The sequence below is a fragment of the Diadema antillarum genome, unplaced genomic scaffold, assembly GCF_040938485.1.
Source record: "Diadema antillarum isolate AM-2024a unplaced genomic scaffold, OU_Dant_1.0 seq00001137_RagTag, whole genome shotgun sequence".
NCBI lineage: Eukaryota > Metazoa > Echinodermata > Echinoidea > Diadematoida > Diadematidae > Diadema > Diadema antillarum.
Window position 1 is genome coordinate 1,507,415 of NW_027271949.1, and position 14,937 is coordinate 1,522,351.

General features: G+C 40.8%; 1 protein-coding gene and 1 pseudogene across 1 annotated transcript; one reads left to right on the forward strand and one right to left on the reverse strand.

Moving 5' to 3' along the window:
• The window catches only part of LOC139744113 (neuron navigator 2-like), a 367,146-nt pseudogene that overhangs the window by 191,208 nt on the left and 161,001 nt on the right, over positions 1-14,937 (forward strand).
• LOC139744123 (serine protease 23-like) lies at positions 319-8,583 on the reverse strand. Its single transcript, XM_071654579.1, has 2 exons — positions 8,483-8,583; positions 319-2,410 (listed from the first exon to the last, which is right to left on the reverse strand). The coding sequence occupies exon 2, from the start codon at positions 1,682-1,684 to the stop codon at positions 491-493; it is 1,194 nt and encodes a 397-aa protein (XP_071510680.1). The 5' UTR covers positions 1,685-2,410; positions 8,483-8,583; the 3' UTR covers positions 319-490.

Below are 14,937 nucleotides of genomic sequence, written 5' to 3' on the forward strand. Positions count from 1 at the left end.
GTAAGTGGCATGCTATCTTTTACTGCAATCTTATACCTCAGGAAGAGGTCAATTTGACAAACTGGACATTTTTGGCTTTGTCCAGAGCCAAGCAAAGCGGAGATGCCCACATTCATGACGACTATCAAATGTAGGATCATAAACAACAGATTTCACGAAGAGATATTGATGTCAGTTACACAGAGAATGTGAACGGTTGTTTACAAGAAAGTCAACATCAAAACATGTAGGCTTTAAACAGATTCAGCCAAGTTGTATAGAAACATGCATTGTAGTCACTTCTGCACGGATTGGTCAATTCAAGCCTCAATACATACACTGAAAGTAAAGTCTTTTTGTCCTGAAGAATTAGTTTCATTAAATAGTGATATGCTCAAATTTTCCGTTGATGAAGGAGATTAGATGCTGAAAAGTTTATATATCATACTGTGGCTGCCTGTAGGTGATCAGTTCTGCAGTTTAATGATATAACTCAGGCTATGGCTTCACACTATGCCATGAGACATGCATCCTTTATTCTCCCACGGCTGCACGCCTCAAAGTCTCTCATAACCCAGTAGCATATCTGACCGAAATTGAGCAGCGTTAGGCGCACGTCACGTCCAGCCCTTTGTCTCTTGCCCTTGATTCTCATGCGCTCGGTGTGTGATGTCTTCACGGCCATAACACGCCGTGACCAGTGCATCTGATCACTATCCCACAGCCGGAGGTATATCCCCGCACCGACGGACGACTTTGTGGAGTCGCACTTCTCGTAAAGGTACTTTGTGCTGTCTGCGACAATGTAGCAGTACCTGTATGTGAGGGCGGGATCGGGATGATGGTTGTAGTCATCAAAGCTAGAGAAATGGATGCGCTGCATGCGATTCGTGTTTTGCATGGAGCTAACTCCCACCTCCATGCAGTTGTGATTATGCTCCTCTGCCAACTCAAGTACAGCGTAGTTGAAGGATTCCTGCTGCTCGCCATAGCTGGGCGTCAGCCAGCCATCTGGCAAGTAGAGCTGTTCCACGTCATACCATTCCAAACCGTGCAGGTCTCTGCCGCTCAACACTTCATTTTGGGAACTCGTCCTTCGTCTAGTATGGTTGCCAGTCTTTGTCAGACCCACCTGCAAGTTCTTTGCATTGCCACGGTAACGGCGTCCATTATGGATGCATTCAGCAGCGGTCAGCACCTGTCTAGGACCAATCAGGATTCCGGAGCATCCAGTCGACAGTTGCGCCACGGCCGAGAAGGGAAAGATGCGCTGGAAGTCCTCCGTGATTTTGCTCCTGTTGTCGGGCCCAAAGATGTGCCTTTTGCTCCTAGGCTTGGCGCTATGAGACTCCGTTCCAGCTGCACCTCGAAACTCTGGGGTCCTGAACAGATTTTCAGCATCTTCAAATGTCACTCGTGTCCTTTGGGTATTGCTCAAGTTCCTGGCGCTGGTCTGCTGAAATGAAAGACTATGTTCTATTGCTGCGACATCAAATCTTTCTCCGTCAACGCCAACTCGCAATTCTGATCCCACATTCTCTGTTCCTTCCGCGGGCACGCTCACAATAGTTTCTGCTCTCATATGCGGAAGTTGTATTTTCGGCCACGTGTTCGGATCTGCCGTCTGCACTACCGATGCCGCAAAAGCAAGGCACAATGTCATGGCAGCGAAATGCACGGTGGATAACATCTTGCATTTCCTCATTCTGAGAGTTGTGTGAAGCAATCTTCAGCTTGTGCCTGCTGTGTCAATGTGTCGGTGTGAACACTATTGATTTAATCCGCTGTATTGCATCACAGAATCGACAAGATCCTTGCATGAAACTAAGATGTAACACCTGGCATCTTACTGATTTATGAATGGAGTCGTTACTGTGTAGTGAAACCTTTGAGGAGACATGAATTAGACAATTTAGGCAACATGAATGACTCCAGCTGACTGCAGGTATTTCAGGGACTCCTTATCGGTCAAGAGAGCCCAAAAGGTCCTCGAAAAATGATTGCATCTACCACACACGAGCTTGCCTCACAGCTGCAAGTTTTTTATTTGCTGATCATTGCCGGTTAGATGACTACAAGGCTAAGTTAGCGGTGATTGTTCAACTGCGCTGACATCCCTGGGTAGCTATTCAGCGTTAGGTCACTATTAGCTCTTCTCAGTCCAGAAGGTGGCAGAAGTTGTGGAGACACACTGCATGGTCAGCCTTGGTCACTCCTGTTTTATTTGACAACTACAGGACCAATTTGCTGAACTTTTTTTTTCCCCCCAGGATGTCCAAATCCCTTGATCGCTGGCCAGTACTGAGAAATCCTTGTCCTTTGGATGTTAAAAAGTGAATGTCTCAGACATCGGAATTCAAAGCCAGTCCACCAGAGAATTGTTATTTGGCTCGATACCAGCAGAACCCCAGAGCTGTCTGCCCAAGATGACCTGGAGTAAGGGGTTAGAGAGAGGGAAGGGAAAAGAAGGAGAATGAAGAGCTGAGCATTTTAGTTTTGAAGGGCTGCCAAGAAAGCACCTCTGCATCAGAGTTAAGTCTTTTGACCAATGTTTCATGCCATAAAATGAGTGTAAAAGTCTGATTTTCTAGACACCTGTAATTGACCCATGTGAATAAGCCAAAATATCACTGTTGCATCATTGGTGAGCAGAGCTTCCATTCTGGCTTGTATGAGGGAGGTGGAAGATAGTCTGTCTTCCATCTCCCTGCTTGTACCAAATGTCTTCAAAACTTCATAAATTCCTTGTAGCGTGTCTGAAATGTTCCACTAAGAATGATTTTGTTTACTTACTCTATCAGTGCAAACATACAGTGGCAGACCACATCAATAGCGTTCAATTTATTTTCTTTGATAGGTATATAACACAGAACTACTGAAATTGTTTTTTGCTCCTTCATAACCATGTGAAATTATCACTGCAAGATATGACAACGATGATGTTCATCACTCCTTGGTTCATTACTGTGCTAGAGATTTCTGTGCATTGAGACACTTTCTTTTTTAACCTGTAAGAGACTACATTGTATGAGCTGGCCCTTAGAAATTCATACTTGTTATTTTTCTCTCATCCACAGATGGAAACATTCTTTAGTTCTTTTGAAAATCCGTGAAGAATTGTTTAAAAGCAACACAGGAATCACCTATGTGGGCTAATATGAAAAATATTTCTTGGTGTTCCCATATTGTATATCTACCCGAACGTTATATATCTACCAACTGGACAAACAGGCTTAATATATTCTGTCCTGTCAGGTTTGCCAATTTCTACCATTTCACTATTTTGCTGTTTCCGGACAGAGATGGAAAGAAAACATTCCAAACCCCCCTTCCGGCTGAAAAGTCACAATGTCAAGTGTTCTAAGGGGACATCATCCCCCCTCTTGCCCCATCTTCCACACTGACATCATGCCATAAATATTCCCCTTCCATGTTTTAGTTGGTACCATGAGAGAAGCAGTAGCTTAAATCAAACAACAGGTGTCTCAAGTTGCACCCAAGTCCAAGGATACTGCTTGACAAAGCCTAGCTGTTTGTGATAAAAGTGGGGGGCTTCATAAATCTCATACAATGCTCAATCTCATGAGTGCAATGAAGAAGATCATGGCAAAAATACAAACAAACAAACAAACTTCAAACAATTCCTGTGTTAAAGACAGGATGTCCACTGAGCAATATCTGTGAAGTCGGCAGAAGAATAATATTTTGAAAAGGCAAAATTGAAATGATATGATAAATCTGTGATTATTATCTTTTGAGCAAGCACTCAGTATGCCTCGTTGAACTGTTTGATTGTTTTGCTAAAGAAGTTGATGCACCCAACCAGTCACTCACAGAGATTTTCACTCTACAGATCAAATGCTCTAGAGGGATTCTTAATCAGGTCTTCTTCTTCTTTTTTTTTTCATTTTCTTCTTCAAAGAAAATGAACTGATTTGCCAAGATATGAAGTAAGAAGTATTGTAGCTATCAAAGTTTGAACTTTCAGAACCTCTGCCAAATATAAAGGAGTAATAATGTACAAGCCAGGACCAAAGAGAATCCTTTCTGAAGAAAAACTAGTTCAATTACATTTTGTACAAGTACATATAGCCCCTCCCCCCAAAGATTACACAATCTTGTAACACTGTAAATTTGTATTGAACTTCCATGATCCCATAACACAGTGATATGACTGAGAATGTTAAGTATCACCTATTTTCCTCACATTTTATTTGAGATTGATAGTTAAGTTCAGGTTTGCAACCAAACAAGGTTCTGCGACTGGTTCTACTCACGCTCCACTTAACTCCTGTAGGTTGGAGTATGCAACTCCACCCGCAGTGTTGTGCCCCAAGCAAATTGAAACTGTTACATGATGCAAGCTCCTACACTGTATTTATACACCTCCTTCATTTTCCTGTATCAGTTTCAAGGAGTGGTAGGAGTTTGTCGGCAAGAAGTATCAACCATGAAAGAGAATGGAAGGGGTTTGGGGGTAAGAACAATCGTGAGAAAAGCTTCTTCTTTTTTTCAAGGGAGGCAAAGAGTCAATATCTATTTCCAAGTATCCCATTAATGGCTTTCCTCTTCTTTTTTTATTCCTCTGTGAAGCTCTGACACATGAGGGGAAATTGAAGAGAACTGAACAAAAAATGACAAAATAAACAGACCAACCATTTTGACCCCAAAAAGCCTATTGAAAAGGTTTTATTTGCATTTTTTGTCACATTTTTATCTCTCCCAGACTGTTTGCTTTAGTATTATGTCTTTCTTCTTCTTCTTTTTCGTATCCTCTGTTTGTTCTACCATATCAAATGCCTTATAATCAATGTTGGAGCTTGTCCCATGAGCGTCAGCTTGGAAATCATATCAACAAACATGTCGGTGTATGGTAATTTTAGTTTTCTTTTTTCCACGTCGCATCCGTGTCGCCAAATGTTGCATCCCAGAAGAATAATTGTTCTCTTTTGAAAAGGAAACATGCAAGGAAGTAAGGAGTTGGCAAGGGCGTCTGCCCATTTGTCTGTCAATATGAAGACTTTTTTGTAGTTGTTCTCTTCTATCAAGGGGGGGGGGGGGGGCATGTGCTTTGATAATGTCTGGAGGAATACAGCGTTATTACCGTACATGTAGTCCTTTATTTGCTCATGCCGTCAAAATGGTTTATTCCAATGCGCGATTAGATTGAATTCAATTTAATTATTATCATTTCCATCAAACAGGAAGTAGCATATAATACAAAGTATACATAAAGTATGCTTGACTTTATGTTGGCGAGATCATTTTTTCTCCTCACAGTGATTTTCCATACATATTTTGTTTGTACTCCATCTTCACACAGAAGGGGTAGTTGATACTTCAGTCATATTCAAGTAAAACATGTATTTGACTGTCACCATATGAAGTACAATGTCTCTGCTAGGATTAGAATTGTACCTTGTGATCTGCTTTTGGGGGTTCTTGTCAAATCATAAAAAAACTTGATTCTAAAACCAGAAGTACTGGTAGATGTTTTTACATTTGAAATTCCCATTGTCCTGTATCCATGTTGATGTTTTTGTTTTATGTATTTTTTTTTTCTGTTTTGAAAAACCTGTGTGCAATCATGTGGCATATCACATGACAAAAGTCTTGACATGTTTCCAAATGTGATCAGCTTTATGGACGCCAAGCCATGACTCGGCGATTGAACCCTCGGAATGCTGCCAGCAACGATAATCATCAGACTTTGGAAGATTCATGATGGATGATACTATATTGGTACGCATGGCGACAAGGAGGCAGAGTGCAGGCAAAGACAATCTGATTAGAAAACATGGTGTAATGAAATCTGGACTAGGTTTATAGGGTGGTGATGATTAGTTTCAACTTTGACATGTTTGGTTTGTACTGGAGGCATATCAAGAAATCTTATCCAACTGATAGAAAAGAGAGAAAAGAATCTCTATATTGTCTAATTTATTGGACACCTTCTGCTACTTTTCTTAGGCTTCCCCCACCTACCCACCCCTACAATTCAGTGCATAATTTCAGTGTGTGATGTGTAAATAAGAGTGAGAATGTAGACTATTTTCCTTGTTTGCCATAAACTTCTTTGTCTTCATTAGGCATTTTCACATCAGCCCGATGTTTCGAAATAGCGCGCTATTTTCTGACTTGGGAAATTAAAAAATATCTCGAGCTTGGATTTTTATCGGGCTGATGTGAAAACGCCTAATAGGTATTCATAGGTATTTTCAAAGATATGCTGGAGCCATTTTTTTTTTTTTACTTGTCCAAAATCTCAAACATCTCTGTGAATCCCTGTGAATAGGTAGGCCTGATGAACACAAAGAATGTCAAACATGTTTTAGTATTAGCAAAAGATGCAAACATATTTTCAAATTTTCAAATTCGTTGGGCATTCATTGGGCAATCGCTCCAGTATGGCACTGGCATTCTACAGATGGGGGAGGGGAGAATGAATGTTGGTAATAATGACAAAAAGGCATATACAAATGTATAGAGGCAGGTTAAGTTTAGTGGTGATACATTAGGCGTTTTCACATCAGCCCGATGTTTCGAAATAGCGCGCTATTTTCTGACTTGGGAAATTGGAAAATATCTCGAGCTTGGATTTTTATCGGGCTGATGTGAAAACGCCTATTGATAATAAGATTATCTATTTCTGGTCAGCATCTTGACTACATTGCTCTGGCAGGTGGTATACAGACAAATAGGACATTTTTCTTTCTTTCTTTTTTTATGACCTATTCAGAACCGTAACTCTAAAAGACCATTCATGGTCTGCTACAGTATAGTGGTATTGACATACTTAATTTAGTGAGTGGAATCTAGACATGAAGGTTGTTGGTCTAATCATGGACCTACAGCGAAGAAGGTCCATGGTCCAACACTGTGGTCAAATAATTTTAGTCTTAATGTTGACACTCTCAAGGGGTTTACTTTGCAGTGCCTGGGCAGATTGGGACATTCATGTGCGCTCCATTGTTTGCTGTGGCATGTTGGCTTAATGAAACTGGGTTTTTTTTTTCTTTTCTTTCTTTCTTTCTTTCCTTCTTCTTTTTTTTTTTTTACTCTGGAATTAGCATTAGAGCTAAAGTGCTTGCCTTTGTTCAAAGTATGTTTGCTCATACCACGACAATTGTGACTGATTAATCTTGTGTGTGTATCTCTTTCCCTCTCTTGGTTTTTGCACTAGTACTGGGAAGTTTAACCCATACCTATGCAGGAAAATGGAGGAAATCATAAGAACACATCATATACTCAATATTTTTATTTTTCTGCACTAATTAGAGAGCACTGTGACCTAAGTACCTTTTTCAGAAGGGAGAAGGAATATTATCTGTAACATATTCAAATAACAAGTTGATGGCAAGTGTACTTTCCTGTTAAAAAAAAGGGTAAATAAAAAAAATTAAAGATATGGAAGTGTAGAAGGAATCTGTTTATATTTTCTGTATATCATACCACTACTGTGACATTGCACATTGTTATAGCCACTGTCCAGTGTTTACAGCAAATATGTTTAAACATGACTAAAATGATTAATCATGGCTATAAAAATTCATAAGTTTTGACAGAAATGTGTGTATCAGGTCAATTCTCAGAATGTACATCATATCCTTACATGCATATACAAGGTGGGAGGGAAATTACATTGCCATCCCCCCCCCCCACCTCAATTTGTCACTATCTTCCCCAAGTACAATTTGCCCCAGAATCATTGACTTCTGCTCTTGAAACTTCTGCAGAAAGTGGGAGGGGCAGTTATTGAGTGGTACTGGTCTCAAAACTGGACCCCTCTAACCCACTTAATTTTGCAAATAAAGTGTGCCAAGGTGAGGGAGGTATCTAGCACAAATTGGGGGGGGGGGGGAGGGAGCTGGAAAGAGGCAGGTCCAGAATATTTAGGTCAGTCACGTCTGAAATACGAGTGACCCGAAATAGAGGCCAGCATAAACAAATGCATCAAATGACCGTATTAAATGACCACTGTGAACTACATAATGTGTTCGACTGAATTCTGCTCTTAGAATAAATTGTCTGTAGTGTTTCAAAATTTCCTTGCTTGTGATCTGGCTTCCCACACCCATCATGGCCTGGCTAGCCATACAAGGGACATGAAAATTGTCTCCTTTGGTCAATATAGTTAGGATCTGTAAAACAGCAACATGAGTAATACATCTGTTGAAAAAAAAATAAATACATGGAAAATGCTTTGATAGGCTCATGGCTTCAAATTCTTGACATAATTTTAAGTAAAGTTCAAAAACAAGTCAGAGTGCTTCAGAAACACACAAGCATTGAATCCAAATGTGACATTTTTGCTTTATTAATCAATATCTCCCTTCAGTAACCTTTTTGTTTTTTAGGATGTTGTCTCTTGTTTATTCCATGGTGGGTAATGACATAGTTAATACAGTGAGTTCTACAAGTGCAAAAGAAATAATAGAAATGCAAATCTAGAATTGAATATGTATACAAATCAAATCAAACCCAGATTCATGTGGTTACTCACCTGCTGCTAACATCCCATACACAAAGTTTTACAATGTTCCCTCGCTACGCTGTCATGTCAGTCACAAAAATCTGTCTCTGGAGATGTGGTACATACATGTACTCTGTAGACTCAAGTCTTAAGTATTCCTGAAGATTCAATCCCTTTGGAAAATGAATCGTGTCTATGGACATCCAGAGAGACTTGCTGAAATGATCTGTAGAGTTGGCTACTTCGGTTGTCTTTACAGCAGCTGTAGAGATATAGAGTTCACTTGCTGTTTATATTCCAGTTGATTATGCTCAACAACCAAAAACCCACATCTGATTCCTTTGATCTGCCAATTGCTATAGGTAAGGGCGGAGCGAGTGATGCATTCCCGAGGTCATTGGTGAGGATACTGTTTTTTTTTTCCAGTAATTTTCACTAAGTATCACTGACAGCTACTCACAGGGCGAACTTGGAATGGGGAATTCTCCCACACTCCTGATATGAAGAAAGCACACTGGAATAGATTTAATCCAAGAGTCACCATGCGCACGCCCATGCAGATGTAAATATACCAATTTCTCATCAGAGAAGAAACTGAAGGGTGAAGCAGTCACATGTGCTCATAACAAGTTTATGAGCTTGAGGTTTGGTGCTGGGACTTGTGTACATGTGCTCTGTATACTAGTATTACATACACATACACACACACAAACACTGCCCTGCACATGCAAACCGCAAGTGTGTGGTCATGCTGAAATGCACACACAAAACCTCACCCCTCACAGGAGGATGTGGAAGTAGGCGGAGTCGATTGTGCTCACAGCACCGTGATTGGCCAGGTACACACACTGAGATCCATACCATGTGTACACTCCTGATCTCCCAGGAAACCAGCTCCAGAACTTCTCAGCCAATCAAATCATGATTCCACTGTGTATTTGTACCAAACTTTTATGATGTGCTTTCTTGCCATTGCTTTGTTGCTATTTTTTTATGAGTAAACTTCACAGAAAATGAGTTTTTATATGCATTTTTTTTTTGCCCTTGTTTGAAAAGGGGCTTGTACTGTGTAGGCAAATAACCCCAAGCGTTTGTTCAAGAATGTGACTGTACATAGCCAGTCTTGTGTCAATGCTGATAATAAATCTTGGAGCATTAAGAGGCAGACATGCCATGAAGGTAGCAGCAGCTAATTGTGTTTACAGATGCCTTTTAAAAATTTTTCTACCTCCTTTTTTGTCAAATAATTGTACAAAACATTTGCCAAAAAATACCCCTACCCCCCCCCCCCCCCAGCTATGGTTACAATCTAAAAGACTAAAAAGGGGGGGGGGGTCATTTTGGAATAAAAAGGTGACTGGTACCTCTGATATCTATCATGTCATGACTTGGATGGTAATGTTGTGATGCCCTTCATTTTTACATCAGCATCTTTATAGCACAATATGTTTATTGCATGCCTAAATATTCTCCTTCACTCTTCCAGTACATAATGTTCACCCATCGAAGACTAGTCCAGTATCAGGCAGGTGTCTGTGGGAAATACCTGTTGTAGCCAAATCAGCTCATGCTCATTACATGTAGGTTCAAATGAGGGGGAGACGTCCTAATTCAGGTCATTGGTTTGATGTACACTTTACCCGAAGGTGCATTTAAACTACCGGTGATAAAGTAATATGATAGGGCTTTCAACTTTGAGATTCAACCCCTTTTCCACCAACATTTTTCTCACAAGTCCCAATTACTTCTCTTTTGGTGCTAAGACTTACATATTTTTTCTATCTTTATTTTTTTTTCCTTTATACTCACTAGATTTTTTTCGGGGGGGGGGGGGTGGTGGGGCGGAGGAGTTGTCGGCAGAGGCTTTGCTAGAATGTTTAACACTGGTTATGTATTTGTGTGGGCAGGTCTTTATCGAAAACATCTGATAGAGCTAATCGATGCCATGCCCAGATAACCAATGTAGACTACTGAGAGATGTAATAGCGTTTGAGCAATCTTCATCGCAAGGGAAATTTGACCCCATTAGCAATTTGCGGTCATCAATGTGCCGCACATGTTTCACTGATATTAAAAGCATTTCCAACTTGGATCCCACGATGACCTTCAGATATCTCCCTGACATCATTTATGATATTTCATATTCATTGAGGCCGCCGCCTTGACCTCAGCGGAAAGGCACCATCGTCGTCACCTTCAAGAGTTTCTCCTGGATACCGAAGACTGCATCATCCAGGGAGAGGGTTGTTAGTGTTGACATGTTTGTAGGATGTGGCATTAAGGGTATTGTTTCTTGTTGATGAGAGAAGAGGTACACCCCCTTTGTTTATGCCCTCCTCCTTTGGGTATTGCTTCATCCTAAGACATTGAGCTGGAGTATGGTGATACATGACCTTCATGAAATTGAGGGCAAATTTTTGAAGAACATCATTCTGTGTGTGTGCAGATGCATAAAGGGATGGTATAGTAGTGGTTGAGGTGAGGATTCAGCCTTTAACTTCATGTGAGATACTTAGTAACTACTATATGGAATGCTAAAAACCGTACAATGCTAAGAGGAATTCAAAGCTTATTTGATAAAAATTGGTTTTGAAATGGCTGAGATATCCAAAAACAAAGTAAAACAAAATGATCCTAATAAAAGGTGGGTCCCACCTTTTATTAGGATCACTTTGTTTTGGGTATGTCAGCCATTTCAAAACCAATTTTCATCAAATAAACTTTGATTTCCTCTTAGAATTATATGCTCTTTCATATTTCATACGAGCTTTCTCATTATCTAAAAAAAAATCAAATAAAAAACACGTTGAAAACCTGAAGCCCCATCTCAACCGAAACTGTACCATCCCTTTCAGCCATGGCATACAGGGACCTAATGTTGTCGTTGTGTATTATTCCTCTGGGGAAGTTACAATGTATTGGAGGCAGCAGCTTAAAAAAGCTTGCCGGCTTTACTGTCAACTAGTGTATCCTCTTGTGCATTTTTGTGTTATACATTTGAGTATGTTCATTGTTTCATCTGTAGGCCCTATAGCATTATGTGTTTTTGCTCTTCGATTTGGATATGGATTCTGGATGTTCACATTGTCTCCCATTGGTCATTGTCTGTCGTATGAACTGGAAGTTATCATATGTTTGTCACATATAATATGAACAATTATTAAACTTCATGATTATTACATAGTTTTCATCATCACTACCAATGCAATTTTTTTTTTGTCTCTGACATTAGTACCACCACCACATTTCTTTTTATCTTCACTGATGTTAGCATCATCTTTATAATTACCACGATTATTACCAATACCGCTACCATTATCAAACATGAGTCATTTCAATTTCCATCATCACCATTGTCCATGTTATCCGCTCCATTGTCTTCATGACAACCACCATTATCATCACCACAATGATGCCACTTCTACCACAGCTACCACCAACACCATCACCATCATCATCATCACCACTGCTATCTTGTTTGCTCTAGGTCTAAATTCTAATGGAAATGACACCAAAACTTCAAGTCTACATAATATGTATTTCAAGTTATAGAGGGAGACGTCTTTTTCTCCCACAAAATCTTTTCCCCATATTACGTACTCTTTTCTTCTCCTTGTGCATGTGGGGTTATCGGTCCTTTCCAGTCTCAGCAGAGGTCATCTATGGGATTGATCTCTACCTGAGTGGGCCAGGGGGTCAAGTCCCATATGGCCTCTGAAATATTCCGTGTCCTGATGGGAAAATGGATACTATAATCACGGGTTTGTGTGAGTGACATGACGTGCGCAGTGAGATTGGCTTCGGCAGTGTTCATGAAAACGAGGACTTTGATGTGTTTTACATTTTGTTTGAAAGGATGAAAATCTTTTAAATTGTCATTGAAATCATTCACAATTACACATTCAGTGACTACAAATGGGAAAAAGCCCATTTGGTGTCTGTACCCCAAAATTCTTCAAGGCCAGATGTCTAGGGATGATTACGAGTGGTGCTTTATTTCCGAGAGAGGCCAAGTGTGCAATGTAAGGGGCTCACCCAAGCGTCACAGATCACCGGAGATGCAACCAGTCATAATTACAGTTTGAATACATGTATTGTATCTAGCAAAATAGGTCTTTTTGAATGATGACAGGCCTGGTTTTCTTCCCTCATATATACACAGTCATTATTTGCTTGATTTCTTTACAAATGTGGCCAACGTGAGTGGTGGTGGGATGGGGTGGAGTGGGGTGGGGAGGTGGGTAGAGGATGGGCGGTAAGGAGCATCTGGATATAAGTTAAAGGATGACACGACAATTGCTCCATTCTTATTTTCTGTAAGGACTTTGGGTTGAGTTAGATCTCGTGATACGGTTTTAGATTTAGTTTGAAGGAAGGATTAGGATTAGGGTTGGGGTTATGTTTGTGGGTAGGTTTTATGTTTGGCTTTAATAGCGAGCAGATATTTCATGGGAGCAATTGTCGCAGGAGCAAATGTCATTGAATGGAGTTAAAGACCTGGTACATGAAGAAATATGGGTGGTGTGATTGAATATATCTTCACTTGCTGTCCACTGGGGTACATTTGAAAAACTGTGAATAATGCCTGTCAGCGAATAGGCACCTATGTGCACCAATTAGCATAGTGTGTACACTTATTGGTAATGGTCGACTCCAGGCAAGATTCTTCATCTGTGTGTGTACTTACATGGAAATCGATGATAAAGCGGTATACAATTCGTTAGTGGGACTTTCTAATGTATCAAAGTCGGACCAGCCTCCCCACTCATTGGTATCACCACGCTACCACATCTTTTACATGCAGTGTCCCTCATCATACCAAAAGGGCTTTTTACACTTGCAAATTTTTGCTTAGTCCCGTGCCAACGGTGGGGCTAAGGGGGGGGGGGGGGGGGGGCTTAGCCCCACCGTTGGTACCGGACTTTCCTTAGCCCACTTTCTGTTTACACTTGTTTTTGTGAAAGTGGGCTAGTTCCACCGATAATCCCGTACTATCTGGCCCTGCAAAATAGCAGGGTTAGCACCGCAATTGTGGTGCTAACCCCGCAATTACGGTGACAAGCAAGCGAGTGTAAACAGAACGAAAAAATAATCCGGGGCTGAGCGACGGAGACGAAGTCCGACCCCCCCACTGACCAATCAGAAACGAGGTAATCAAGTGCTGCCGGTGCGTGCGTGTACTTGTACAGTGCACAGCATAATCATGAATATTCATGTGGTTTGGAAAGTACGGGGCTAAGAAATATGAGTGTAAAAAGGTCAGTTTTCTCCTTAGCCCAGGACAAGAGCTGAGTACGGGATTTATTGGCGAGTGTAAAAAGCTGAAAAACTTGGTATGGGACTAACGATAGTCGTGGGTCAGAGAAAGTACAGGGTTAAGAAACACAAGTGTAAAAAGGGCTAAGGTTATTTCTGCACCCAATGCAATCCCAGTCACTACCAGGTCATTCCCCACATCCATATCAGATATGGAGCAATGTGAGCATAGCAGGACTGAAGAGAATGGAATGTTTGCTTTGGGCAGGTATCATTAGTATAGCAATTGCCATAAATCTGCCTTTGTTGTTCATCTCTCTGATAGTACTTGTGACTTGCATTAACCCATTCAAGATCAGTCCCAAGAATACTTTGGCAGGTGTCTATGGGAATTGCATGTTATAGCAAAATCAGTCCATCCTCAATGGGTTAATAAGATGAATGCGATGCAAAATCAGGAGTTGAACATCAGTTTTGTCTCTTTGAAATTTATATCATGCTCGCGATCTGAAAGGCAGACCAGCAAGGGGCGGGGGGAGGGGGTAGAAGAAGGAGCATTTTCCGAAAAAATGCATTAAAAGTTGACTGGCGAGAAGTTTGCTTGAGACAAACCTGGATGCATAACATGTACTAAACTTTGAACAGTCTTGGTCACAAGCTTAGATTTGCATTCAATAAGTGTATATGCTTTAGCTCCATTAGTCACCTACACACCTTCTGGGCAACATATTAGATACCGGTATTATGGGAGACCAAACTGGAAATGGAAAAATCCCCCCAAGAAATTCAAACGGGAATCACAACCCTCTATAGTTTTCTTTCGTCTGACTCACCCGGAATCCACAGGTTTATACATTGTCAACCCAGCAGACGGCTGACTATCGACGGAGTGTGTGGCCAAAATTGCTAATGTCCGTTTGAGCTTAACTACCTCAGTGGATGCAGTACAATGACCCCCAGATCATGCATTCTTCGTGGAATTGGAAAAGAAAAAAAAAATGAAAGAGAGGCAGTTGTACCTGACTAGAAATTCTTCGCTTTTTTCTTACTGTATAGAAGTTCATCAAACTGTTTTTTTATTCAAAATATCACTGATAGTACTTTTTTTTTTGGGGGGGGGGTGGGGGAATGGCATTGCTTTGCTGAGAGTTGGGACCCATAAGCCCATGATGTTAATGATCCTTTGGTCACTGAACTGGGCTTGTGGGTGAGAAAAAAAAAAGTTAAAA

Excerpts from the sequence above, each read along its gene's own strand:
- LOC139744123 (XM_071654579.1), bottom strand. The coding sequence starts at position 1,684 with ATGAGGAAATGCAAGATGTTATCCACCGTGCATTTCGCTGCCATGACA.